Source organism: Manis javanica, chromosome 16 (assembly GCF_040802235.1).
Source record: "Manis javanica isolate MJ-LG chromosome 16, MJ_LKY, whole genome shotgun sequence".
Classification (NCBI taxonomy): Eukaryota; Metazoa; Chordata; class Mammalia; order Pholidota; family Manidae; genus Manis; species Manis javanica.
The window spans coordinates 7,383,756-7,411,508 of NC_133171.1; the positions used below are offsets into that span (position 1 = coordinate 7,383,756).

General features: G+C 40.8%; 1 protein-coding gene and 1 long non-coding RNA gene across 8 annotated transcripts in view; one reads left to right on the forward strand and one right to left on the reverse strand.

Annotated features, from left to right (window-relative positions):
* LOC118968366 (uncharacterized) overlaps window positions 1–27,753 on the forward strand; it is a 103,207-nt gene that overhangs the window by 22,293 nt on the left and 53,161 nt on the right. For 3 of the 7 annotated variants that reach the window (XR_012126069.1, XR_012126067.1, XR_012126070.1), the window contains exon 4: window positions 1,490–1,731. Coding sequence is in view for 2 of the 7 variants with exons in the window: in XM_073224219.1 (XP_073080320.1) it covers window positions 1,490–1,731; window positions 4,783–4,878; window positions 24,503–24,557 (393 nt within the window). In the remaining 5 variants the exon portion in view is untranslated. Of the gene's footprint in view, window positions 1–1,489; window positions 1,732–2,610; window positions 2,828–4,782; window positions 4,879–24,502; window positions 24,781–27,753 lie in introns of those variants that run through there. The other 4 variants (XM_073224219.1, XM_073224218.1, XR_012126071.1 and 1 more) reach the window with 3 other exon arrangements.
* Window positions 4,891–27,060, reverse strand: LOC118968368 (uncharacterized). The gene is made up of 3 exons (XR_012126072.1): window positions 26,528–27,060; window positions 24,788–25,011; window positions 4,891–16,017 (listed from the first exon to the last, which is right to left on the reverse strand). It is a non-coding gene; the product is annotated as an uncharacterized lncRNA (long non-coding RNA).

Below are 27,753 nucleotides of genomic sequence, written 5' to 3' on the forward strand. Positions count from 1 at the left end.
CCTCCATCTTATCATTAAGATCTCAGCTTAATATCACTTCCTCAGGCCTCCCTGGCCATGTGTCACTCTGTCTTGATGCTCATTAGCAGTTTCTCTCTCCTGGAATATGAGTTTCTAGTGAGGGAAACTTCATGTGTTGGGTCCACTGTTCCATCTCAGCACTCAGAGCAGAGGGCAAGTGATAAGCACTCAGTCTCAATTGAATGGCTGTAGGCACCAGGGTCACCTCCTTCAGGCAGTCTTCCTTGACTTCTGTTCCACCCCAACCTGATTTAGGCTCTGTTCTGATTTGCTCTCATGGAGTCTGGGCTCCTCTCAGGTCCAGCAGCTTCTATACTGGCTTGTAACTGCCTTCCTGTGGACTGCCTCGCTGCCCAGGGAGCCTGTAGGCCCAGGATCCTTCACCTGGGTATTTCCTATGAGCGTCAGACCTTCTTGTCCAGCACGGACCTGTAACCAGTGTTTGTTAGATGTTGACTGAAGGACGAAGGGGGAAGTGATTGCACTCTGAGAGGCATCCCTCTCCCTGTGACTCCAGGAAAACCTGTGGCCCTGTCAGCCATTCTTCCAAGGTGAAGGCTCCGCCCACCCCCCTGGGTCTGTTATTTCCCCGTGTGTGTGTGTGTGCGCGCGCGCGCATGCACATGCACTCCACGCAAATGCCATGAGTCTTCCTGGGAGAGCCCCATAGCTGCGGTGTCCCTGCGGGTATAAGCCAGAAGACACAGCTGGCTTGGAGACCTGTCCTGTAGGGGAGAGGGGAAGGTAATGTCCAGAAACTGGCCTGGCTGATTGTTATCACTCCGCCTTTCACTGAAACTGTTTGGTGTGAAATGTAACAATACAATTGCTTAACATTCACCACTGCAAAACTGTTTTAGGCAAAAGCAGTTTTCACTCAGGTTGATTTTGGTGAAGTAGTCATGAAAACTTTAAAAATCAGATACCTGGATTTGTGCATCAAACATTGCTTAAGTATTAATATCACTCAAATTGATATTGCTAGATTCCTTTTTCTAAAAGAATGCCACCCTTAGGCATTAACCCCATTGCCTTTTTATAATTGTGGTGCTGAGATTGAGGTGATGAAATCTATTACATAAAGTGGGGTTGGAGATACTTATTGCTGAGGGGAAATACAATTCAGCAGAGCCCATGGAAATAGAAAATTAAGGAAAGTAAATCCAATTTAACAAATGTCCTTTCGCTTTCCTCATCTCACTGTCCTAATATCCTCCTTTCCGAATTTCTCCATTCCTTGTCCTCTCCCCTCCTCCACCAATTCTTACCTCTAATGCCTCAAAGAAAGTTTGATTCCAGTCACACTTCCTTGTACAAAATTACAGCCCCAGGCATTGACTCAGAAGGCTGGCATTCAGGTGGTAAGTCTCTCTGTGACAAAAGAAAGAGGGAAACTGCGGCAGATTGGAGCTTTGAGAGAAAAAATAATGAAATAAGAGATTTATTATTTGTCTTGTTTTGTATACAGGCAGACAACTGCCCAGAGACAAACCAGCCTCATCTTCCTGCTTCACCGACTGAGCGTCCCCTTCCCCAGATCCCAGTGGCCTGCGCTCTCGTCTGGGCCATCCTGGACTCTGAACCTGGTCATCAGCCCACACACCACACCATGCTCGCGCGTTTGTTCTCCATCTCTCCTTTCGGAGCTGAACCCATGGCGCCGCGCTCCAGCTTCGTCGACAGTATCCTCCTCCAGCCTTCCTTGATAAGGTACTTTTTCTCACTTGCCTCCTTTACTTGGACCTCTGGCCTCTGGCATGGTTTCTGGGCTGGCCAGAGCCCATCACTTCTGGCACAGCATTTAGTAGAGATGGGCAGTTCCTTTACTTTTACTCAAGTGAGAGAAGCTGACTGGCAAAACAGGTGAAGGGACAGAAGGGTACTGGAGAGTCCAACCCTGTTGCATTTCTGCTAAAGCCTGCAGGGAACCTAGGGAAGACCTGGGACCATAGCCATACCAGTTAAGCAAAGCATGCTAGTCGTAGAGCGCTGAATAAGACAGGTATGAGTGCTTAGAAAAAGTGCCTCAAGACTATAGACAATGCTGATGGACAGTGACTGTAATGGGGTATGTGGTGGGTCCTTGATAATAGGGGGAATGTAGTAACCACAATGTGTACTCATGTGAAACCTGAGCATTAGATTGTATATCAATGATACCTTCATAAAAAAAAGACTATATACTAAACTGATGAAAGGAGTATTCTGTGCTTTCTTCTAATATAATGCGTTTCACAAATATGATTTTTCAAATGGAAAAATAAAACCTAGCCGGAGAGGATAACTTCACTGGCATCGCTGACAGTCCTAACCTGGCTCTCAGCAGCCATCAACAGCGTGATAGGACCATGGGGAGGATGGTACCCTGGGCTCCGTCAGCGAGAGCTTAGAGGACACTGTCCCATGCGCTTTCTCAGGCTGTAGGAGAAGACCGTCGGGAAGGATTTTAATAGGTAATGTGAGCTTGGCCTACTGGGAAATGGGAGGGAGTGGAACAGATGTTGACTCAGTGAACTTGCCAGTGAAGCAAACCAAACATCACCATGATGGAAGTTGGATTAATGTTACTATTTTATTTTTATGGTTTAGGTTAATTTGGTGTGAACTTACACTGTGGTGCAGACTTCACTCATCAGGTCCTATACTCATCACAATGGCAAGGCCCTGGGAATATTGTCTTCTGGATTTCACCAGAGCATGATAGAGTCTAGTTTCATAAACGGTATAGCTAATGTGTGTAAATTTCCTTAATTACTAATATGTGGCTCCATTTTAATGATTCAGTTTCTGTATCCTTTTGACTTCTCTGCAGATACAATAATAAATCTCAAATCCTATTGCTCAGTTATTTTAACACATAGAAGGGTTCCTGTGTCATCAGTCTTGGTTTTTAGGATTGCAAAAGGCTTTTCACATCACCTGTGTTTATTGTCAAGTATATTTGTAGGTCTATGCTTTCCTCACTACCATAATTCTCTTTTCAAATGTCATTATTCAGTCATAGTGGAACCATTTTCACACTGTTGGAACTGGAGGTGGAAATAACCCTTCCCTCAAGAATCACCCTTGTTATTACGGAGTCAACACAGTTACGGTGTTTATAGAAAGCATTTCTGACCCGAGGAAGGTTCAGGTGCTTGTGCTAGTGAGCTGTGCCATGCGGCGTTCTCCGGGTCTCTGAACACTGCCTCCTCCTGACACAGCTGCGTCCGCTCCACCACGTGACAGATCTGGCAGCTGGAGGCACTGAAACCTGTTGAAGCAAAATGCCTTCCTCAGTTGGTGCTTATATGGCTGCGAAAACCTAGGAAAGTACTTCATTAACATCCAGAACTGAGTCCTGGGCCCAGGTCATCTATAGAAGACCTGTACTTTGGCATGAAGCACAGTATACAGTGACGAGATAGACAGTGAGAAAATTGTGATGTTTCCTGCATTTGTCTTTAGCCTTTTCTAGCTTCACTTTTCTGGGTCTTCAGACTCTCAGCACTGGCACTGACCACCCCTGGGTGCCTGGGGCTCCTCAAGAGATGGCGGTCTCCTTGTGGAGTATCTATGCTTAAAATTCCTTGTGACACTGCCTCCTGCCCCCATCACTGAGATCTTTCTTACAGGCTCTACTCCCTAAAAAAATCCACTCCAAGCTTTACTGTCCTGTGGAAAACCAGTCTTTCAAGACAGAGATGTGGGTCAATAATGACTTTCCCTCAGAGCTATTTTTGTTTTACTAGGAGATTCCTGGTAAAAGCACCCGTGCCTTCATCTAAGTAAATAAATCTCTAATGTTGAGAATTTGAGGTATGTGGCATGACAAGTTGAGTGGATATTTTTGTCTGGAAGAGGGGTTCCTCTCCTCCTCAAATGTAGGAACTGAACATTTTATAAACCATCCTAGTTAAGTCACTTCATGTATGTTTCCTCATTTGTAAATAAGTATAGATGATGGTTTTGTTAGAGTTTCCTGCTCTCCCATTTTCTGATTCCACAAAATGAGTGATTTCCCGGCACCAGTAAGATTTTTCTGGACACATATGGCTCACCAGTTCTCAAAACTTACACTGAATATTTGTACACCCATGTTCTTAGCAGTATTATTCACAACACCCAAGAGTGGAAGCAATGCAAATATACATCCATGGGTAAACTGATAAACGAAAAGTGGTGTAACAACAGCATATGCTTCAGCCTTAAAAAGGAAGGAAATTCTGACAAACATGGATGAAGATTGAGGATGTTATGTGAAGTGAAATAAGCAAAGGACAAATACTGATGGTTCCACTGATATGAGCTCCCTCGAGTAGGCAAATTCACAGAGACAGAAAGTAGAATGGTGGTTGCAGGGGCTGCGGAAGGGAGAGCGGAGAGTTAAGTGTTTGAAGGGTAGAGAGTTCAGGAAGATGATGAAGTTCTGTAGACAGATGGTGGTGATGGTTGCACAAAATGTGAATATTCTAGTGCCACTGAACTGTACCCTTAAAAATGGTTAAGATGGTAAATATTACATGTATTTTAACACAATAAAAAATTTGCAGTGAACTCAGAGCAATTACTCAGTACTTGATAGTCAGACAATACATGAATGCCAGCACGTCTTGCTTCAGACCGTAGTCTTTTTATCTTACGCTATTGGCTTGCACCTGCTAAAAGCAGTTGAGCCGTGTTACTCCAGGTCTTCACTGGGTTTTAAACAGCAGCGTCTCCAGCCCTGGTGGATTTAGAAGGGCATGGGTATGAGCGGTCACAGCCTTGCCTTGTGTTTAGTTTGCAGATCACCGAGCAGGAAGGTGTAGTACATTTTGCCAAGTGTTACCACTCATCTAAAGAGAACAAACGTGACGCAATACAGGAAGTTCACAGGTAATGTGACACTATCCTCCATTTCTTTTTCTTGTGATCATGAAACATACATGTTTAAAAGGCGAATATATTTTGTACCCCCAAAGCACTGTATTTAAAGTTGGAATTTTATTACTTATTCTTTCCTCTCCCTCTCCCCTGTCCTTTCTCTTTTTTGGTTAATGCTAAGTATAAAACGTAAAGCAACTCATTACAGGGAAATAATTCCACTTAATTCTTTCTACCTAAATAAGAGGCTAATGTATCTGAGTCTCGAGCTTGGGTGTCTCAGTGTGGCTCAGCCCTGGCGTTCATGGTGCTCCTACTGAAGCTGAATGTTGAACATGGTATTAGGGTGTGGAAGGCAAAGGCTGGAAATGAGACCATCTAGTCAAAGCCAGCATTTTCATTTCATTTTCCATTAACATTTTCCTTGAGTGTCAGAGTAAAACATATTTATTATAGAACTTTTGCTTTAAAATTTTTATTTTGGTAAAATATACATAATGTAAGTATATCATTTCAACCATTTTAAGTGTACAGTTCAGTGGCATAAAGTACGTTCACATTGTTGTACAACCATCCCCACCATCCGTCTCCAGAACTGTTTCATCCTCCCAAACTGAAACTCTGTCCCCATTGAACACTAACTCCCCACCCCTGGCAACCCCTACTCTACTCTGTCTCTATGAATCTGACTCATATATGAATCCAGGCACCTCATATGAGTGGAAGCATCCAGTATTTATCCTTTTGTGGCTGGCTTATTTTATTTAGCATAAAGTCCTCAAGGTTCACAAAGTTGTAGCCTGTGTCTGAATTTCTTTCCTTGTAAATGCTGAATCATTGTATACATATACCACATTTTGTTTATTCACTCATCTATTGATGGATATTTGGGTTGTTTCTTATTATAGATAATTTTTTTTGAAAAATACAGAGACATATAAAGAAAAAGGAAAAAATAAAGTTCTCTCACAATCCCGTTGCTGAGAGGCAGTCATTGGTACCCTCTTGGCATATTCCCTTTTAGCAGTGGACACTGACATTTGTGGTTAACCCTTCCAGATTGTAAGGGACGATATCTACATGCGTGTCCCTTTGTCTGAATTTCTGATAATGTTTCTCAGAAAGGGAAACGCTGGGCCAATGGATGTAAACCTTTTAAAAGCACTTGATGGATAATGCCAAAATGCCTTCCAGAAATAACTGCAATTTTAACACAAGACAGCCGAGGAGCAGAGAGGCTTCCTTTGTGTCTTTGAGGCTGTCTTTACAATGAAAACATTCTGATAAAAACTAAATTTACACACGAATAATTTCAAATGAGTAATTTCACATATGCCTACTGTATACTACTTCACATGGTACCACACAAATAAAATATCTGAATACTTGATTTCTTTCCCTCCATGATCAATGAGAGATTTGGGACCTTGAACATTTCTCTTCATCTAGGGATAAAATTATTACTTCTGTGTGCCAGTCTGGTTGGCATCTTGGATCTGGGAGTGGAAAGGGCTCAGGGTTTGCACTGATTACATGAGGTGAAGGGAGGCAGAGGGAGGGTGAGAGATCTGGGTCATCACTTGGACTGCTCGCCTGGAGGCTCATTTCCTGCTGCTTGAGAGTGAGGCTGAGATGGAGCGTCTCCCCTCCACTGGCTGGTGTGACGTCTGTGCCGCGTGGAGGGAAGGCTGGGCACGAGGCCCCTCCCTGGGGAACTCTCCACTTGCGTTACAAACAAGCCCAACCACAGTCCTGGTGCTGGTGAATCTTTGTCAACAGTGGGCAGCCACTTAGTGATACTAGTCTGCTCAGACTAGCCACTTTCTTTCCAGAGGCAATGTGGGTTTTGTTGACAGCACCTTACGTCAAATTGGACACCCAGCCCTGCCATTCATTAAGTTGGTGCCCTTGGGGGAAATCGCTAGATTCTTTGAGCTTTGGTTTCCCCACCGGTTTCCTCAATGAGAATGAATTCAGTGAGCTGTATTAAAGGGACTCAGAAACTAGGAAAGGCCTAAACAAATATGTGGTGTTATTATTAGTCTAAAGGCAATTATTTAGTGTTGCAAATGTGGTGGAGTTTATCAACTTTGAAAGTAATTGGCTCTGTCAGATTTTTATTATCGTCATAAAGTATCACTTCAAAAAAATACTGTATTTTTTACTCACATTTTTGCTTGATGCATTTCATTTAGTATCATTTTGCAATAACACAGGCCTGTTACATATGTTATCTCATTTAATCCCTCCAGCAACACCATGCAGTATGTGCTGCCATTTTTTAAAAAGATGTTTACTCTGAAAACTATAAGACACTCATGAGAGAAATTAAAGAAGATATAAATAAATAAATAAATAAATCCCATGTCAATGGAGTGGAAAAATTAATATTGTCAAAATGGCCATCCTGCCCAAAGCAATCTACAGAGTCAATGCAATCCCTATCAAACTACCAACAGCATTTTTCAATGAACTAGAACAAATAGTTCTAAAATTCATATGGAACCACAAAAGACCCTGAATTGCCAAAGCCATCCTGAGAAAGAAGAACAAAGCTGAGAGTATTTTGTTCCCTGACTTCAAGCTATACTACAAAATTATAATAATCAAAACAATAAAGTACTGGCACAAGAACAGACTTATAGATCAATGGAATAGAATAAAGAGCCCAGATATAAACCCACACATATATGTTCAATATACAGTAAAGGAGTCATGAATACACAATGGGGAAAACACAGCCTCTTCAATAATGGGTTAAGAATACCGGACAGCCACATGCAAGACAATGAAACTGGATTACTGTCTAACCCCATACACAAAAGTAAACAAAATGGATCAAGACCTGAATGTAAGACATGAAACCATAAAACTCTTAGAAGAAAACATAGGCAAAAATTTCTTGAATGTAAGTATGAACAGTTTTTTACTGGACACATGTCCTGAGACAAAGGAAACAAAATAAATAATGAACAAGTGGAGGTACACCAAACTAAAAAGCTTCTGTACAGCAAAGGACACCATCAGCAGAACAAAAAGGCATCCTATAGTATGGGAGAATATATTTGTAAATGATTTATCTGATAAGGGATCAACACCTAAGTATATAAAGAACTCATATAACTCTACACTAAAAAAACAAATAACCCAATTAAAAAATGGGTAGAGATGCTGAACAGACATTTTCCCAAAGAAGAAATAAAGATGGCCAGCAGGCAAATGGAAAGATGCTCCACACTGCTAATCATCAGGGAAATGTAAAAACCACAGTGGGATATCACCTCACACCAGTTAGAAAGGCCACTATCCCAGAGGCAAGAAATAACAGGTGTTGGCAAGGATGTGGAGAAATGGAATCCTCCTACACTGTTGGTGGGAATGTGAATTGGTGCAACCACTGTGGAAAGCAGTATGGAAGTTCCTCAAAAGATGAAAAATAGAAATACCATTTGACCCAGTAATTCTACTTCTAGGAATTTACCCAAAGAAAACAAAACCCCTGATTCAAAAAGATATATGCACCCCTATGTTTACTGCTGCATTATTTACAATAGCCAAGATATGGAAACAACCTAGGTGCCTATCAAGAGATGAATGGATAAAGAAGATGTGGTAGATATACACAATGGAATATTATTAATCCATAAAAGGAAAGAAATCCAGTCATTTACAACAACATAGATGGATCTAGAGGGTATTATGTTAAGTGAAGTAAGCCAGGCAGAGAAAGACAAATACCACATGAGTTCACATATTTGTGGAATATAAAAACAGACCAAAACAAAATGAACAAAATAGCAGTAGACTCACAGACACTGAGAAGTGACTGGTGGTTATGATGGGGCAGGGGCTGGGATGAGTGGGTGAGGGATGAGGAGGATAAAGGGGCACAAAAATTCTCAGTCATAAGTTGGTCACAGGGATGGTAGTAGCATGGAGAATATAGCCAATGATTCTATAACACTTATATTGACAAATAGTAACTTCAATAGTGGGGGTAAGGGTTTAATAATATGTAACTGTTGAAGCTCTATATTGTATACTTGAAACCAATATAAGGTTGTATATCAACTATACATCAAGTGAAAAAAAAGTATGTACTTCTTTATCTCCTTCACCTATTACACCCATTCCCCAGCCTCCTTTCCCTATGGCCACCACTACTCTGTTTTCTGTGTTTATGAGTCTGTTTTGTTCATTTGTTTTGTTTTATCTTTTAGATTTCACATATAAGTGGAATAATGTGGTATTTACCTTTCTTTGTCTGACTTATTTCACTTGCCATAATGCCCTCTAGGTCCATCCATGTTGTCACAAATGGCAAGATTTCCTTCTTTTTTTCATAGCTGAGTAATATTTTATTACATATATGTATCATGTCTTTTTACCCATTTCTTTATTGATGGACACTTTGGCTGTTTCCATATCTTGGCTATGTTAAATAATGCTGCAATAAAAATAGCAGTGCATATATAATTCAAATTTATTACTTCATTTTTCTGCAGAAGTGGAATTATGGGTTGTATGTATTTCTATATTTAGTTTTTTAAGGAACTCCATACTGCTTTCCACAGTGGCTGTACCAATTGACATTTCCACCAACACTGTCACAGGGTTCCCTTTTCTCTACATCTTCACCAACACTTATTATTTCTTGTCTTTCTGATAGTGTTCATTCTGACTGGTGTAAGGTGATATTGTGGTTTTGATTTGCATTTCTCTGATGACCAGTGATGTAGAGCATTTTATGTTGGTCATCTGTATGTCTCCTTTGGAAAAACATCTGTTCAGGTCCTCTGTCTATATTAAAAGTGGATTATTTGTGGGTTTTTTTTCTTTTTTGGTGTACGTGCCCTTTATGTATTTTGGATAATAGCCCCTTATCAGATATATCATTTGCAAATATCTTCTCCCATTCAGTAGGTTGCCTTTTTGTTTCTTGATGGTTTCTTTTACTGTACAGCTTTTTAGTTTTGATGTAGTCCCACTTGTTTATTTTTGCTTTTGTTGCCTTTGTTTAGTGAGATCTACCTAGAAAAAAATTCTAATGCCAATATTCAAGAGTTTACTGCCTGTTTTCTTCTAGGGGTTTTATAGTCTCACCTCTTATATTTAAGTCTTTAATCCATTTTGAGTTAATTTTTGTGTATGGTGTATGAGAGTGATCTAGTTTCATTCTTTTGGTCATAGCTGTCCTGTTTTCCATTTATTGAAGAGACTGTCCTTTCCCCATTGTGTTTTTGTATCCTTTGTCATATACTAATTGACCACATAAGCATGGGCTTATTTCTGGGTACTCTATTCTGTTCCATTGATCTACATGTCTGTTTTTGTGCCAGTACCACACTATTTTGATTACTACAGCTTTGTTATATAATTTGAAATCAGGAAGTATGTTATCTCCAGCTGTGTTCTTTCTCAAGATTGCTTTGCCTAGGATCTTTTGTGGTTCCATACAACTTTTAGGATTATCTGCTCTAATTCTGTGAAAAATGCTGTTGGTGTTCTGATAGGCATCACACTGAATCTGCAGATTACTTTGGGTAGTAGGGCCAGTGCTGCCACTTCTAATACAGAGGAATGTGTACTGATTTATCATACCATGAAGTTTACTGATTTATCCCAGGCGACACAGAAGCAGAGCTGGGGCTGAAAGGCTGGCCTGCATTCAAAGCCAGTGCATAAACCCCAAGAATCTGAACATCTTTGGGTGGGAATTTTCTGTGGGCATTTCCTGCTTTACCTTGTGTGAACTTGAGCAAGTTACTGCAAATTAAGGGCCAGGCAGGCTGGAGTTCAAGGGACACGAAGGTTCTTTCCGGGTCTAGACTCTGAAGTTGTCTGATGTAACCTCTTCAGGCAGTGTTTACTCTGTGGGTCTTGCTCTTCCCACAACTATACGTGGCCCTGCTTCCTGCTGTATGGGAAGTAACATGAGGACAAGCTCTGAGTTTTGAATATCTCCTGCTGCAGCCGCACCCCTCCCAGGGAAAGCTGCTTCTTACTGTAGTGCCTAAAATAATATGCTTTTCCTCTGTTGTTAATTTTGAAGGCAAGACACTTATTATTTCTTAGTCATTCTGAGACAGTCTATTTAGAGCAGTTATTGCCTATTTTGCAAACACACTCTAGTGATATGTACATATTGTGGTGTTTGACCCTGTAAATAAGAGTTTATTATTAGCCTCCAATGCTCAACATTGCCATATAAAAAGGTGACATTAATGTTTTACATTTTCCCTCACTGTGGTTAATGCTAACTAGCAATCTATGTTAACCATTTTTCAGACTGTTCTCATGGGGAAGAGGTAAAAGGGCTTCTTATGCTATTTGTCAAGTGGAAAATGGCAGACAGTCAGAGGAAAGGTAAAAATGGTTAAGGTTTAGTACTTTTTCCATTTTCAGATGTGTGGAATCCCTGTGGAGATGCTTGCTGGGTACAGGAGTGGGAGTAACCAAACTTTGGCGTGCTGGATCTGATTTTATGCAAACCTGTAATACTGCCCAAGCTTGGTTTCAGCATGGGATGTCCAGACAGTCGTCTGCGGACTGTGGCCATGGAAAACCATCTGCTGAGCTGCGCAGACCCAGACTCTGCTAAATACCAGCAATTGTCCTGCCCAGAACAGTTCTGTACTTGGGGTGGGTAGTGCGAGTCAAGGAAATTATAGGCTGCCCAGCCACCAGGCCTTCTGAAAAGATTATGGGGTGACTTGTGATCTTTAGGTGGGTCAGGGGTTTTGAGGGAAGGGTAGATTTAAAGCACGTAGTTTGAGCTGAAACGACTGGGTCTGCACTCTCAGAGTTCAAGAGATGGAGTCTAGAATCTCTGGGAGATGCAGGTGAAGTGGAGAAAGCTCCAGGCAAAGGGGGTCTGGGCTCTAGTCCTGGTTCTGACAGCCGGTGTGTGGACCCTCTGGGGGCCTCTGTGCAGCTGCTCATGTAGCCCCTCCGTCTCGCAGAGCAGGAACTTTTGCTCAGCCAGCGAGTGGACAGCTCTAGCTCCAAATTCTCCAGCTGAGCAGACTCAGAACCAGGCCTACAGCCCACATGTTTTGATGTCTGTCCAGGACACCTTCTATTACGCAAAATCATTTAATTTCCGTGATTCTCTGTCAAATTTTCTCTCTCCCTTGGCAGCTTCCCTAGGGCTTCAGATAGTCTACTTTTAATACACTTCCTCTTTGATGAAAGGCATATAGCTAGGGACAACCACAAACAGAGTGAATACCAGAGAAGGAGTTTTGGGGTGTCAGTGTGAATACTGACCTTTGCTTCCTGTTCTCGACTGAAATGTGCCCTCCTCCCAGATTTGTATGTTGAGTTTCTAACTCCCAGTGTCTCTCAGTATGTGACTTTATTTGGAAATACGGCCATTGCAGGTGTGATTAGTTAAGATGAGGTCATCCTGGAGGAGGGTGGGACCTAACCCAATACGAGGAGTGTCCTTTTAAAAAGAGAAATTTGGACACAGACCCACTCAGAGGTCATGTGAAGATGGAAGCACAGATCAGGGTGATATTTTTACACACCAAAGATGCCCAGCAAATCCCCATAAGCTGAGAGAGAGGCCTGGGCCCTTTTCCCTCAGCCCTCAGAAGGAAACAACTCTGCCAGCTCCTCAGGCTTGGCCATCCAGCCTCCAGAACTGGGAAATAACACATTTCGGGTGTTTAAGCCCCCCATGCTATGGTGTTTTGCACACTAGCAGGCTCCCCTCACTCAGAGGGTTTCGTTGCTGAACTTCCAACTGCCTGTCCGCCATATGGTCTTTGTCAACTTTCTCTCTCACCCCTGTTTAATGCTCTCTAAAATATGTATTTTTAATATTGAAAAGAGCTTGGTAAGGGGAAAAAGTCAAGGAAAAGCACCCTATTTCATTTTAAGACTAATGTTTTTGTTCTTTTGGACACTAAAGCAATGTATCAGATAATTTTTCTCAGGGACTTTATCGGTGTTCTACTGTTTAGGCTACTGGTCTAGGGTCATGTATCCCTCCATCCAATCCCAGAGTTTATATTGTCTGCAAGATTTGTGTCAAACTATCTAACAGAGAATGCCCTCCTTTACGTTGGCCTAAATATGCCCGCACTTCCTAGCCACGTGAGAAGTGCTACCCGAGCAGCAGGGTCATTTGTTGTGTGGAGCAGTAGCTAGAAGGTCCCACTGCTTGCAGTGGGTCCCTCTGGGGTCCACTAGCCTACCTTTGTCTTTGGCCTGAGCTGACCACGCAGAAGCTACATCACAGAGAGTTGAGCTGTTTCCTCTGCAGTCAGCTCCTCCCAGGGGGAGAGTGGCTGGTCACTATCACACACTCAAGGGCCACTCTTGGCTTTGTAGAGCCTGAAACTTAATTTGTCCACTCACCCAGAACTGTTAACAATGAGTGGGAGAGAGACCTTTAGGGGGACAGTCTGTAAACCTGCATGTTGAGAAGTGCACATCTTCCTGTGGAGTGGGGTATGCTTGCTGCTTCCTGAGGTCTGGCTCAGGGCACAGGAGCTGGCCCCTCTTAGAAAGCCTCGTGACCCTCCCGCCCCACAAAGCTACTGGGTCCTCTGACTCTGCACAGACCACCCTACAACTGCCACCAAAGTTCTTCAGACAGGTTCAAGTATAATTGATTATGTTAAAGCTTTCCTTTGATACAGTTAGCTATATGAAATTGCTCCTACAGGAGACCAAAAACAACCCAGTACTGACACGCTCATATAGTTCAACCTAACAGATATTTAAACTTTATATTTTAATTCTAGATGAGCATGACTTTGCAAAAATAGAGGTCCCATGTATTCATCACCCAGTCTCCCTGAACAGGGACATCTTGCACAATATGGTTCACTATCAAAACCAAGGAATTGATATTGGCACTGTAGAGTTGGCTGCTTTACAGGCCATACTTGGGTTTTACCAACCTAATAGCATTTAGGGGCTCTTCCTAGTTACTTCCACAGTGATATATTTAATAATCTTTTAGGCTCCGTTTATTTTATAGATGATAAGGCTTTCATTTTATTTTGAGGTTTTTGCATATATTACCTTTTCAAGATAAAAGATTCAAACAAGTAATTGTGTACGTCATGAAAGCATCCCCCTTTCTCATTCAGTAGAAATAACTACTGTTAGAAATTTGATGCGAATCTTTGCTTTATTTTTGGATGGAGATACGTATGTATTCACACCTAGTTTCACACAACCATATACATAGGCAATTTCTTTTAAAAAATCATTTTTTAAACCATCTTTCTCATTAATCTGTTATCAACATCATTACGTGGCTGAGCCACGTTCTCATTCATTATTGTTTCACGGAGGAAGGGTGCGGTCTGAGGGTGACATCCTCCGTTCCTCCCCACCTGAGCTCTCTCCTTGACCCAGCCTCCATGCTGTGGGTGAGATGCCCATGTCTCTTCCAATATTGCTAATTTGGAGCACGTTTATTCAATCTTTGTGGCCTTATGTTTCCTCATTTGCACAAGGGGAAGGCTGGATCACTTACTTACAAAGCTGTCTGGTCTAGAGCAGGGGGTGGGCAAATTTTTTTCTGTAAAGGGCCAGGTAGAAAATTTTTAGACTTTGGGGGCCATATGGTTTCTGTCACAACCACTCAGCTCTGCTGTGGGAGCACAAAAGCAAGCAGCCATAGATAATATGTAAGTAAATAGGTGGCTCTGCTCCTGTACAACTTAATTTATGGCCACTGAAATTTAAATTTCACATCATCTTTACATGTCACAAAATCTTTTTCTTCTTCTTTTTAACCATTTAAACATGTAAAAACCATTCTTGACTCATAGGTAGTACAAAAATAAAGGTGGTGGGCTGGGCTGTAGTTTGCCAACTCCTGCTGTAGTAGAAAGAGACTGAACTTTGGGGTCAGACAGATAAGGATTTGAGTTGCTTTTGTCACTTGCTAGCTGTGTGACCTGGGTGGGTTATACAATCCCCTCAAATCCTCTTCAGACCTTGCCAAGTTGCTGTGAAATTAGAGATAACTTCTGCAACATTTCTGACATATAGGGGGCACTCCATATGTATCAGTGCCTTTTTCTTTCCCTTGAGGATCTTTTCAAAACTGGAATTCAATAACAGAGATCACTAAGTCTAGTTCTGTTCATGAAGCCTTTTTAGGCTGGCTTCACCCTACTCTTTGCTCTAATTTCAAATGTTCATGATTACATGCCTCTCCATGACAACAGAGAGAAAATTACCTCTCACCATGTCCACCTATACGAGCTCCTGAATTTTAGATTGTATGTAAAATGCCTCAATTTAGCAATTCCTTATCTTTCAGAATTTTCTAGCACTTTATGTTTTTTAATCAGCAAGTTTTAATTAAAAATTTTAAAAAACAATGTGTTTTATATAATTCTGTAAAGGAGACATTTCAGTAAATCAAAAATCCTATTATCTCCAAGTACCTGCCACAGAAGTCTGAGAATTACTGCCCTGGATGAAGAATATTTCCAGACCTTTTCCGGACTCACTTCCCTGACCAGCCCAGCCAGGTCCCATGCTTGGACATTTCAACGCATTCTACAATTTGAAGGGATTTACATGGATTTTTAAATTTGGCACTCAGGACCAGTTTAATCAGTACCTTTTCATGTGAGGAAACAGAATCAGAGCGGTAAACATGATGGGTGACATCACACTGTGGTGGGAGAGACCAGCATGCAGGCCCTTGGACTCCAGGGCTGGGGTTCTGTCTGCTGCAGGGCCTTCTTCCAACACTGCTTCTAAGTCTTGTATTTGGCCCATTTTCTCCTTCATTAGGTCATTCCTGAAGCTGCAGTCCGCATTTTTTCTGTGTTCTGTGTGAGATCCTAGACAACTTTATCCAATGGAATTTGTCAGTTGGTGTTCAATAAATAGTGAGTCATTCATTCGGACCCACAGGAGCTGTTGTTTAGAGCTGCCAGTCAGTCTGTAGGTGTTTGCTGAGTTCTTCTGTGAGCCCAGGGACCATATCATAAATGCTCAGGAGGCCAGATGCAGATGGCTGGGTCTGGTGGGACTTTCCTCAGTTTGGTAGTAGTATTAAGAACAGGAACCCCTGGCATGAAAGGGACTTGGGTCTCCATTTCAACGCTGTTTCTGGTCAGGTGGCAGTAATTTAACTTCTTGATTTAACAGGTCTGGTCTCCTCATCTGTAAAGTGGAGAATTAAATATCTACATCATAATGATGAATGAATGCAAGGGCCTGGTTTATAAACAGCGCTTTAAACATAATAGCTCTGAGCACTAATAAGCAATTAATAGACAAGCTAGGTTACACTGTGATAAAGAGGGTTCCAGATCTCCGTGGCTCACTACTTCATTGTCATATAGTCAGGCTCTGTGTTTGTTGTGGGTGAACTGTGGCTCTGCTCTGGGTGCATCTTTCCCCGGATCTCAGGCTGACTGAGAAGCTTCTAGCTGGAACACAAGGGCAGGGGAAAAAGAGCTTGGTAAAGCCCAAACTGGCTTTTAGAGCTGGGAATGACCCACAGTCCTTCCACCTTCCATTGGCAGAATCAAATCACATGGCCCAGCCTGACATGACTGGGAAGAGAAAGTCCCCCAAGGCAGGGGTAGCGGGTGTTTTTGAACACTATTATGTTTTCCCTCAATATATATGCAAAATATCTTCAGCAAGTACAAGAAAGTGTGGTACAGAAAAGACAAGTAAATGCTGAATAAACATTAACATTGAGTATGCTTTCAGGCTTAATTGCTTCCAGAATAAACGATTCTTTAAGAATTTTCTGAGAAAGACTTGTCACTGTCACTCTCTTGTCAGGTTTATATAAAACCAAAGATTACTGTACACACACTCCCAACACTTGTCAAATACCCAGGGTTCTATGAAAGGCAAGCTTCTGTTTATTTTCTTGAAGGCTTTCAGAGGCCAACACTGATCAAAGCAAATAGCTCCTTTTTGTCAGCCAATCTAGGCTTTTAAAATTAATTTGGAGAAATTAATGGCATTTTGGAGACTCATTAATTTAAGCACACACACACACATCAATCCTTTGGATTCCAGATCCTTTAGTCATGAACAAGAGACTCCATTCTAGGGGTAAATCTCTAGTAACAGCAATTAGGTAGCTTAGAAAATTTCCAGGAAAGTGTTACTTAGAAAACCATGCCTGAACTACATTGATTACATTGCTGGACTGTTCCAGTAGAGAACTGACTGCTGCCAACATTGGGCATGAGGCACCGCTCCTAGAACGTCTGCCAAATAGTCCCTGAAAGCTAGATGCCTCCCTTCTCTGTGTTCTGCCACCTTGCCACAGTGGATTCTGGGTAACTTTGTCCTTTTTCTTTTCAATTTTAATTTTTCAAAACAATCTTTTCCAAATCAAAATTTTATGCATTCATTACCTTGACCAAGTGATCAAATTTTGTATCTCAGTAGTGAGAAAGTCTAACAGAGCATGTCTCCTGCAGACACATCACCTATGGAATGTTCTTTCACCAGGGTGCACATGTCTCATTGCCTTTATTTTTGTGATGATAGCAGCTATTGGTAATTGTTACCTAGATCCGTTCATTCACTGGGAGTTGCAAAATGGTGTGTTTTAATTTTACTATTTCTTTGAAAATTTTTAGTTGGAATAATTTAATACAGTTACTCCTCCCCTTTCTACTTTTGGGTTACCCAGTCGTTCAGATCACAATAGAAAGGCAGGATAAATGTTTGCTTTTTGATTCTTTCCCTTCATTTATTAGTTTTCAAGATCATAAATATCATAAATTATTTCTAGGTCTCTTCAGTAAACAGAGTTAGGATATATATATTTTAGGATATATATATATATATACACCCTACTTTTAAGATAAAGGAAAAGTTAAGATAAAGTCCTTCCTGGGTTGATAAGTAGTGCTTAAAATTTAATTTCATGAATAGGTGTTTTTTACTTAACCTTTTCTATGTTAAATCTATAAATCCTTTCTTTTGTACTAAGAAAACCTGTAAGTACAGGAGATGATATAATTAGAATATTTATAATTACTTGCTTATTTTTATCTCATATTAAACACATTATAGTCTCAAACTACTACCCCCACAAACAGGATTACTATGAACTGTTAAACATCTTTTTTATCAGTTCTTATTCTCCCCATTTCTAAATAGTTGTACTACATCTAACTTACCTGAACACATAGTCATTGCATATTGTATTTTCTCCATTTTAAACCTTATCGAGTCTTAGTTCTATGAATAACTGTATGTTTAATGCTCATCACCAGTCCTGTGTCAATGTTTCTGTGGCCTTTTTGGTGTCTGATGCTTGTTTTCTAGTAGATTCTTCAAAAGGCTTATGGATGACAACAGAATTCTTGATTTCCTGCATGTTAACAGTTTGCACCCTTTTCCCTTAAAATCAGTTTTTCAGGATATAAACTCCTTGGATCATATTTTCTTTCCTTGAGAATTTTAATACACTATTATTTTTTTTTCCTGGCATTAAGTCTTGCTGTCAGAAGTTTATGGAAGTTTGATTTTCTTATCTTAAATATTATTAACTGTTTTTGCCTAGATGCCCAAAGGGCTTTTTAATCTGTGGTAATTTTTTTCCAGAATATATATTGGTGTTAGTTATTTTGGGTTGTATTTTTAGCTACTGCATGTGCTTTTTCAATATGTAGTTTCAGTTAGCTTTTTCTTTTCTTGGATAGTTTTTGAAATAAACTGTAGTATGTGTTCTGCTCCTTTGGTTTTCTTTTCAGTGTCTCTTATTATCCTATGTGTTGGATCTTTCTCCTAATTGTCAATATTTGTTTTCTTTCATATCCTTCTTGTTTTTCTTCATTTCTTTTTTACTTTAAAATTTCCTTTTTAAAACTTTTTGTTTTTCTTAAGGTACTATTTATTGTGTCTATTTATTCTAATTTTCTCCTCATTTTTGAGATAATGTTTCTTTTCTATAGTTATTTCCTGAGTTCTGCCATCTCATTTCTGAGTTTCTCTTGGTTCTGATATATGCTGTTGTTCTTATACACCTTGAATCCTTTACATTTTATTTTATTATTCTTTTCAAATAGAAGGTTTACAGTTTTGATCTGTTTTTTACATATGTCTTTCTGGTTTTTCATGATCTGTAGGGATGTTTTTCAGCTTCTTAATCTCTTTTTTCTTATAACTTCACATGGGATTTGGTCTTGATATATTTCTGCTGCTTACTTTAAAAATTATTTCTCCTGAACTTTTAGAAGGATGCCTGGTTGATTTCTGATCTTAATCTTCTATTGTTTCCATGTAATGACTCTATTCTCCTTCTTCACTTTTAAATGGATCATCTCTTTCCTTTGTCTCTATCCATCTCAGTTTTGACTCCACTTCCAGAAGTTTCTCCACAGTGTGGGGCCCTGCCCTATAAGAGAGCTCTGCCGTAGGAGGTATCAATGAAATTATGATATCTACAAGGTTCAGGTCAGTTTATCTGACCAGAGGACTGGGAAACTCACAGACTTGCTTCATCTCACAAACAAGTCATTTGACAGTTGGTTTTTGGATTGACCTGATCATTATAAAGTGTGTGTATAAACAAAGCTTTTGACTCTAGAGGTCAACAGATGCACCCTAAATTTAATCTTGTGCCATTTGGGGTATTTCTATGGACTGAGTACAAGCCAGTCTGCTACCTCTCTTAGCTTAGGGTCTTGTGTATTATACTGGTGAGCATCTTTTTCTGTGAGAGTATTATGGGTGGATTGATTTTGACCCTTTCCTGGCATATCCCAGCTTGGTCACCTTCCCTACTGGCCTAGGGATCCTAGCATGCTTTGGAATGAGTCTTACAACTTAGAAATCAAGACATTCAGGGAAAAAAAGCCTTTAAAATCTTTACACATCTGCCCATTACTTAAGAACTTAACAAAATATTAGCAAACTGAGTTCAACAATACATTAAAAGGATCATACACCAGGATCAAGCAGAATTTCTTCCAGGGATACAAGGATGGCTCAACATTCACAAATCAGTCATTGTCATACACCGCATTAAAAAACTGAAGGATAAAAATCATATGATCATCTCAATAGATGCAGAAAAAGCATTTGACAAAATTCAACATCCATTTGTGATAAAAACTCTCAACAAAGTGGGTATAGAGGGCATGTACCTCAGTATAATAAAGGCCACATATGACAAACCCATAGCTAAGCTCATACTCAATGATGGAAAGCTGAAAGCTTTTCCTCTAGGATCAGGAACAAGACAACGATGCTCACCCTCACCACTTTTCTTTGACATAGTATTAGAAGTCCTTGCCAGAGCAGTTAGGCAAGACAAGAAATAAAAGGCATCTAAGTTGAAAAGGAAAAGGGAAAACTACCACTATTTGTAGGTTACGATAGGATATGTATAATAACCTAAAGACTTCATCAATAAATTGTTAGAACTAATAAATTCAATACAGTTGCAGAATATAAAATCAATATGCAAAAGTCTGTTGTGTATCTCTATACTAATAGTGAACTTTCACATGCAAAAATCTGTTGTGCTTCTATATACTAACAATAAACTTCCAGAAAGAGGAATGAAGACAGTCCCATTGACCATGTATTAAAAGAACAAAATACCTAGGAATAAATTTAACCAAGGAGGTGGAAGACCTGCACACTGAAAACTGTGAGACACTGAGGAAGGACTCTGAAGACACAAATAAGTGGAAAGATATTCTGTGCTCATGGATTGGAAGAATTAATATTGTTAAAATGTCCATACTCCTCAAAGCAATATACAGATTCAGTGCAATCCCTATCAAAATTCTAATGGCATATTTTTGCAGAAATAGAACAAATAATCCTAAAATTTGTATGGAACCATAAAAATATTTGTATGGAACCTGAATAGCTAAAGCAAACCTGAGAAAGAAGAACAAAGCTGGAGGCATTATAATTATTAGAGGCTCCCTGATTTCAAATCATATTACAAACTACAGTAATTAAAAGAGTAGTATTGGCATAAAAACATACATAGATCAATGGAACAAATAGAGAGCCCAGAAATAAGCCCACACATATATGGTCAATTAATTTACCACAAAGGAATCAAGAATACACAAAGGGGAAAGAACAGTCTCTTCAATTGGTGATATTGGGAAAATTGGGCAGCCACATGTAAAGAACGAACTCCTATCTTACACCATTCATAAAAATGAACTCAAAATGGATGAAACACTTGAATGTAAGACCTGAAAACCTGAAACCCTAGAACTCCTAGCAGAAAACATAGGTGGTAAGCTCCTTGACATAGGTCAGGCAACACCGAAAGCAAAAGCATCTCTTAAAACCTGACATCAAAAGTAACATCTGTAAATTTTTTTTTTTTCGTGTCAGTAAAATCCAATGCAAAAGCAACAAAAGTAAAAATAAATGGGACTGCACCAAGTAAAAAGCTTCTACACAGCAAAGGAAATCATCAACAGAATGAAAAGCCAACTTACTGAATAGGAGAAGATAACTGCAAATCATATATTATAAGGGGCCAACATCCAAAATAAAAAACTCACACAACGCAATAGCAAAAAAAAACTGGTTTAAAAAATGGGCAGAAGATTTGAACAGACATTTCCATAGAAGACATACAGATGACCATCAGGCACATGAAAAGATGTTCTACATCATTAATCATCAGAAAAATGCAAATCCAAACCACCATGAGATACCACCTCATACCTGTTAGAATGGCTGCTATCAAAAATACTAGAAATAACAGGCATTGGCAAGGATGTGGAGAGAAGGGAACACTTGTGCACTGTGGGAATGTAATTTGGTTCAGCCACTGTGAAAAGCAATATGGACGTTTCTCAAAAAATTAAAAATAGAAATTGCATATGATCTAACAATTCCACTTTGGATTATTTGTCTGAAGAAAAAAATGCTGACTTGAAAAGATATCTACACCCCCACATTCACTGCAACAGTATTTACAATAACCAAGATATGGAAACAATCTGAGTGTCTACTGTACGATGAATGGATAAAGGTGGCATATGTATTCACAATGGAATATTATTCAGCCATAAAAAAGAATGAGTTCTTGTCATTTGCTACAACATGGATGGATGTTGAGGGCATTATGGTAAGTAAGATAAGTCAGTAGTGAAAGATAAATACTATATGACCTCTCTTATATATGGGATCTAGAAAAAAAATAAAACTAAGTTCATAGATACAGAGAACAGATTGGTGGTGGTTAGAGGGGTAGGGAGTAGAGAGAAATGGATGACCTGTTTTTGTTTAAATAAATTGAATTTTTAAGAAAGATAAATATACCCTTCAACTCTGCATTTCTGGTCCTGGGTATGAACTCTAAAGAAATACTTACTGATTACACAAGAAGATAGCATCATTCTTTACTTTTACTATCAGTAGGAAATGGATGAGTCATTGTGGTGTACTCATGTAGTGGAACAGCAGGGAGTAGCTAAAAATGAATACATGAAAGCTACATACAACAACATGGATAAAACTTAGAAGCATCGTTCTGAGTGAAGAAAGCAACCTGCAGAACAATGTATATAGTGAATATCATTATACATGTGTGTGTGTATGATTTAAAGCCAACAAAGCAATACTGTAAATTGTTAATGGATACATTTGGATACAGTCATGGAAATATATTCCTGCATGAGAAATGGGAAGCACTAACTCTAGAGTAACAGTTACCCACGGGCAGAAAAGGAAATGGAATTTGGAAGGGGAGCAAAGCGGACTTTGGTTTTATTTCTTAAGCCATGGTGGTGGGTATCTTTAAAATAGGAGTCTGGAAGGCAGAGGCTTTGAAAGGGGGATCAAGTCTGTGTTTAGGATGGAGAAGGAAGTGGGGGCCAGTTAGCATATTGTGCATCACATCCATTAAGATGATTACATAAAAATATGATTTATTGACATGAAGAGCTATTAAGGACATATTAAGTAAAAATTAAGAGAACAAACAGTATTAATTTATTACCCCATTTTTTATAAGATACAATGTATATATGTGTATGGGGGAAAGCCACTGCACCAAAATGGTAATAGTGCTTACCTCTGTGTATGAGGATTATAAGTGACTTTTATTTACTTCTTTGTAGTTACCTGTAAATTCTTTTCTATCTAAAACAAATATGAACTTCTTATGTAACAAATTCTTAAAAGATTAAAAAAAATAACCTCACTACTACAGAAAACCTTCCCTTATCTGCTGCTGTGATCTCAGCCTCCCACTGCGGGATTTCCCAAAGGGGGGAATGGAAGATGATGTGAGGTGGTGTCCTGCAGAGTAAGCATTTCTTATTTTCATAAATATATGTTCGTTTTAACATATATTTCAACAAATGGTGCTGAAACAACTGAACATCTACATACCAAAGAAAAAGAATCTGGACATAGACCTTATACTATTCCCAAAATTTAGCTCAAAGTGGATCACAGACCTAAGGGTGAAATGCAAAACTATAAAACTCCTAGAAGATAGCACAGGAGAAAAATAAAGTAGCACATCAAACCCTTGATGCAATTGTAATGGGCTTCCTGTGCAGAAAAAGGATTGTCTTTTCAATAAACAGTGCTGGGTCTGCAGGATATCTGTATGGAAAGAATGTAATTTAGACCCCCTACTTCACTGTACACAAAAATCGGTTCCAGGTATCCCAAATGTTACAGATAAAACAATAAAGCTTCTAGATGCTAAACATAGAACAGAAACAAAAACAGGACACAGGTTTCTTTAATTCTTTCATCCCAATGGCCCTAGTTGCATAGGGATTAATAAGCATTCAGTGGAGGAAATTGACAAATCTCTGACGTAGAACATCTGTCTGATCTTTTCAGTAAATGGACTCCTCATTTCTGTACCAGTGCAGGGTTTCTGGTAGAGTGTGTTGTTTGTAGCACTAGATACAAGGGCCTGGCAATACGGTGTGTGGGCAATGAGACATGACAAGTGGAAGGTGGCTCCTAGGGGCAGGAGGCTTCCTTTAGCATTACCCTGTTTCCTGTTTTTGCTGCTGTATTTGCTAAGAGTGTCTGAGGCATGTCATTTAATGAGTGCCAGTCTGAAAACATTTTTCCCCAGATAAGGCAGCACTACCACCCTCTGTTTCCTAAGGTAGATGTTGGGTAACTGCAGGAAGGCTGCTGAGCAGAGACCTCTGACTCTGAGGGCAAATGGACTTGAGCAGCGGCCTCAAGAGACCTACTAGGTCCTGAGCACTTAACTACGAGCACGGCTCAGCTCACACACATTATCACTTACGCTGTTCCTAAGAACATCATGGATTAAGTACTATTATCTTCACATCACAGAGGAGATTTTTTTAAATTTTGGAGAGATTAAACCATCCAGGCCCGCGGGCATGCAATCGCTGCCATTGCATTCGTGCCCCTGCATTTTCATTTTGCAGTAGGTCCCAGAACTCTACAGCTAATCTCGTGCAAAGACACTAACCCCTGCACTTACCACATGGCTGTGTAAAGCTTTCTATGGTGGCAGGGTTGTCCCACCCCCCCGGGCCTCCAGGGGCAGGCTGGGTAGCCCTGTGTGTGATGAGAGGTGTCCCGGATCAGGCGGAAGGGTGGCTCTAGGTGAAGCAGGAAGTAGGAGGAGCGCCCCCCTCCTGGCTGACGCCTCCTTCTCTCTTCCCTTCCTCCCCAGTGAGCTCGGTTTCCCTCCTCATGAGAGTGCTGCGGTGGGACCCCAGGTCTCCTGACCCCAAGCCGACGGCCTCCTTGCTAACCTTACCGGCGGACAGACAGGTGCGCTGCTCAGTTCCACATGTCTCAGTGGCTCTGTAATTTGCCCAGACTTACACCGCCCACATCAGCAGTGTGTGTTCAGGCTGGACTTTGCGTCTGGTCTCTTCTGCACTGCAGACGGTTCTCCCCACATGCCAACAGGGCACATGCAGCAGGCGCCAATCCCTCGCTCCCCCGCACTTGCCTTTCTGCCCTAGTGGTGATCTCGGTGAGGAAGTCATCTCTGGGCCGGAGCCCCTAGCCAGATGTCTTGAGATCGCCTCCAGCTCCTCAGTTTCCCTCGTGCTCAGCATTACCGACTCCTATGGACTGCTCTTCCCCAGCAAAGCCCCATGGCTCTGACCGGCGCCTTAGTGGGCTCCTTGGTGGTCTCTGCTGGATTTCACAGCCATGTTAACTGGTGTGTCTCTGTTAATGACATTTTATTTTATAATTAAATTTACAAAACCTGTTAATTGGTATATTGAGAAAAGGAACCTTTGTTTTTAATTTTTTGTCTTTAATTTGTTTTAAAAATTGAGGCCAATTAACATGTACTATATTGATTTCAGGTGTGCAGCATAACAATCAGTATTTGCATACACTGAAATGGTCACCACACTAAGTCTAGTTAACACCTGCCACCCTACGCAGGGTAACTGGTCTCTTGGCCCCACCGTCTTCCCCGCCAGGCCATCCTCCACATTGCTGCAGAGTTATCCATTGATACAGCAATGCTGAGCATTCATTCTCTTGCTTGAAACCCTCATAAAACCTCCTGGAGCTTGTTCCGTTGGCCACAGGATGAAGTCCAAACGACTTTTGCTGTCTGGCCCCATTCTGTCTGCCTGAGTTCACCTCTCATTTTTTTCCTGTACCCTATGTGTTAGCTGCTCCGTTCCTTAAAGAAAGTCCCCCGTGTGCCGCCTCCTCTTTGCATATGCTATTTCTGCCTGGAATTCTCCATCTTGCCTTCCCCCACCCTCTCCAAGTCTTGGCTCCAATGAAGGTACTAGAGAGTCTTCCCAGATCCCCATCTACTTCCTTCCCAATCTGTCTCTTACTCCGTATCACACTATACTGCCAGCACCTGGGCATGCATCTGTCAGGGGTGTGAGGGCAGGGATAATATGTGCTCATTTTGTATTCCCAATGACCAGCTCAATGCCAGGTACACAAGAGGGGCTGACGAGATAGACTAAGGGTCTATGTATATAATCTTGAGTGATTATATTGTTTTTTAAAACCTACTTTGATTTTAAAAATTTTAAACAGATAATTGACATGAAGTATGTTACTTTTGAATCAGAAAGAAATGCCATCAATAAGTATATTTTCTATTAAAGAAATTTTTGAATTTATTTTCTATTGAGGTACATAAAACAAAATGTGCAAATCTTAGTGTATAGCTTGATGAATTTTGACATGTGTATATACTGATGTAACCATTCAGATCAAGGTATCAAACATTCTCACTTTTTAAATGATGTACAATTATTATATCCAATAAAATGCATGGGTCTTAAGTGTTTAGTTCGATACATTTGTCAATTGGTATGCACCTGTGTAACCACCACCCCAAGTGAGACAGAATGTTCCAGGACCTCAGAGTCCCTTCAAATTCCCCTGCCCCAAGAATGACCTGCTTTTTGATTTCTATCATCACTGATTCTAGATTTTCTTATAAATGGAATCACACAGTATGGACTCTTCTGTGCCTCCATTTTCTCCATATCGTAATGTTTTTGAGATTGTTCTGCTTAGCAAAACTTTTCTATAGCTGAGAAATATTCCATTGTAGAGTACTACAGTTCACTTGTTCTTTCCCCAAGTACAAGGAGTGCATGCACGAGGGACCTTGAGAATCCAGGAAAGCAGCCTCAGTGTGACGGCCTCGCCCTCCTGGGGCTCTAACCATGGACCCTCAGGTCCAGGTGCTACTCACGGTTCATGGCCCCAGATGCCCTGTTCTTTTTCTTGCTTTTGTTCCTCTGTGGCCATCAGACTGAGCGCTGCCCACACTGCCCTGCGTGTGGATCCTCTTGCTGACTCTCGGCTCCCACGATGCAACGGAACACGGCCGTCAAACAGCTGAGGGCCGACTCTGAGGGGGCCCCAGGAGCAGCTCTTTCATGAGGGACTGTGGTGTTGGTTTTGGCTCCTCTGAGGCATTTTTTTTCTCCTTCTTATTTCTAGTTACTCAGCCATGGTCCAGATGGCTGGAATTGCTCCTGGACTGTACCTTCTGGGGCAGACTGGGTGTCTGCGCTCCAGATACTGTCTACTCTGACCAGGGCGGTCCTGTGCCCACTGCCTGGCTTGCACCTCTGTTCACTGTCCTTGGCTGTATACACCGTCTCCATGCACCGCCTAAGACCACCTTGCTTCCTATTCTCCACATGGACCCCAATCTCCTACCTTAATACTGAAACTTGTCTGTGTGTCCCTGAGCCCGGCTTTGTGTCCCAGACCCTGAGCTCAGCCTCTCCCTCATTATTCATCATATCACACACCCTCTTGGCATGAACACCTTTCAAACTGAAACTACATAGGTGCCAAGTTATGAATGCTGGGAACAGCCAACTGCACCCTTATTCACCACACCTGCCCACCTCCCTCCCTCACGCTGTGAAGTACTGACTGTACACTCGCACAAATATTCAATGCTTTAACTCAGAACTATGGAACTAGTGTTAGTGTCTCTATTTTAGGATGAACGTAGGAATGAGTACAGAAAAATGAAATAATGAAAAAGAAATGTCCTCCCACAAAGGTGATACATTTCATAATGGGTTCCCAGCCTTACATAATTTAGCACGGTGGTCATTGGTTTGCCCATGACTCAGTTTTAACACTGAGAGTCCTGCTTCCTGCAACTCCATGGCTGGTTGTACGCAACCCAGGACAGTTTGTTAAAACATGAAAGCAACTTTGAAAACACAACCTGTTTTCATCAGAAGAAACTTTTTCATTTAGGTACAAGCAATGCTCTTGTTATCTCAAAGTGCATTTATTCATGAACCCAAAGGAGATGAACTGTTTGAGTACAGCTTTCATAGAGTGTGCCCACCTCTAGAATCAGTGAGCTGTGTATCTGTGTTTTTGATGCTTCAGGGTTTGGTATAGGTCAGAATGAAGTGCACAGGGCTTACCTCCCTGCCGAGGCCAGGT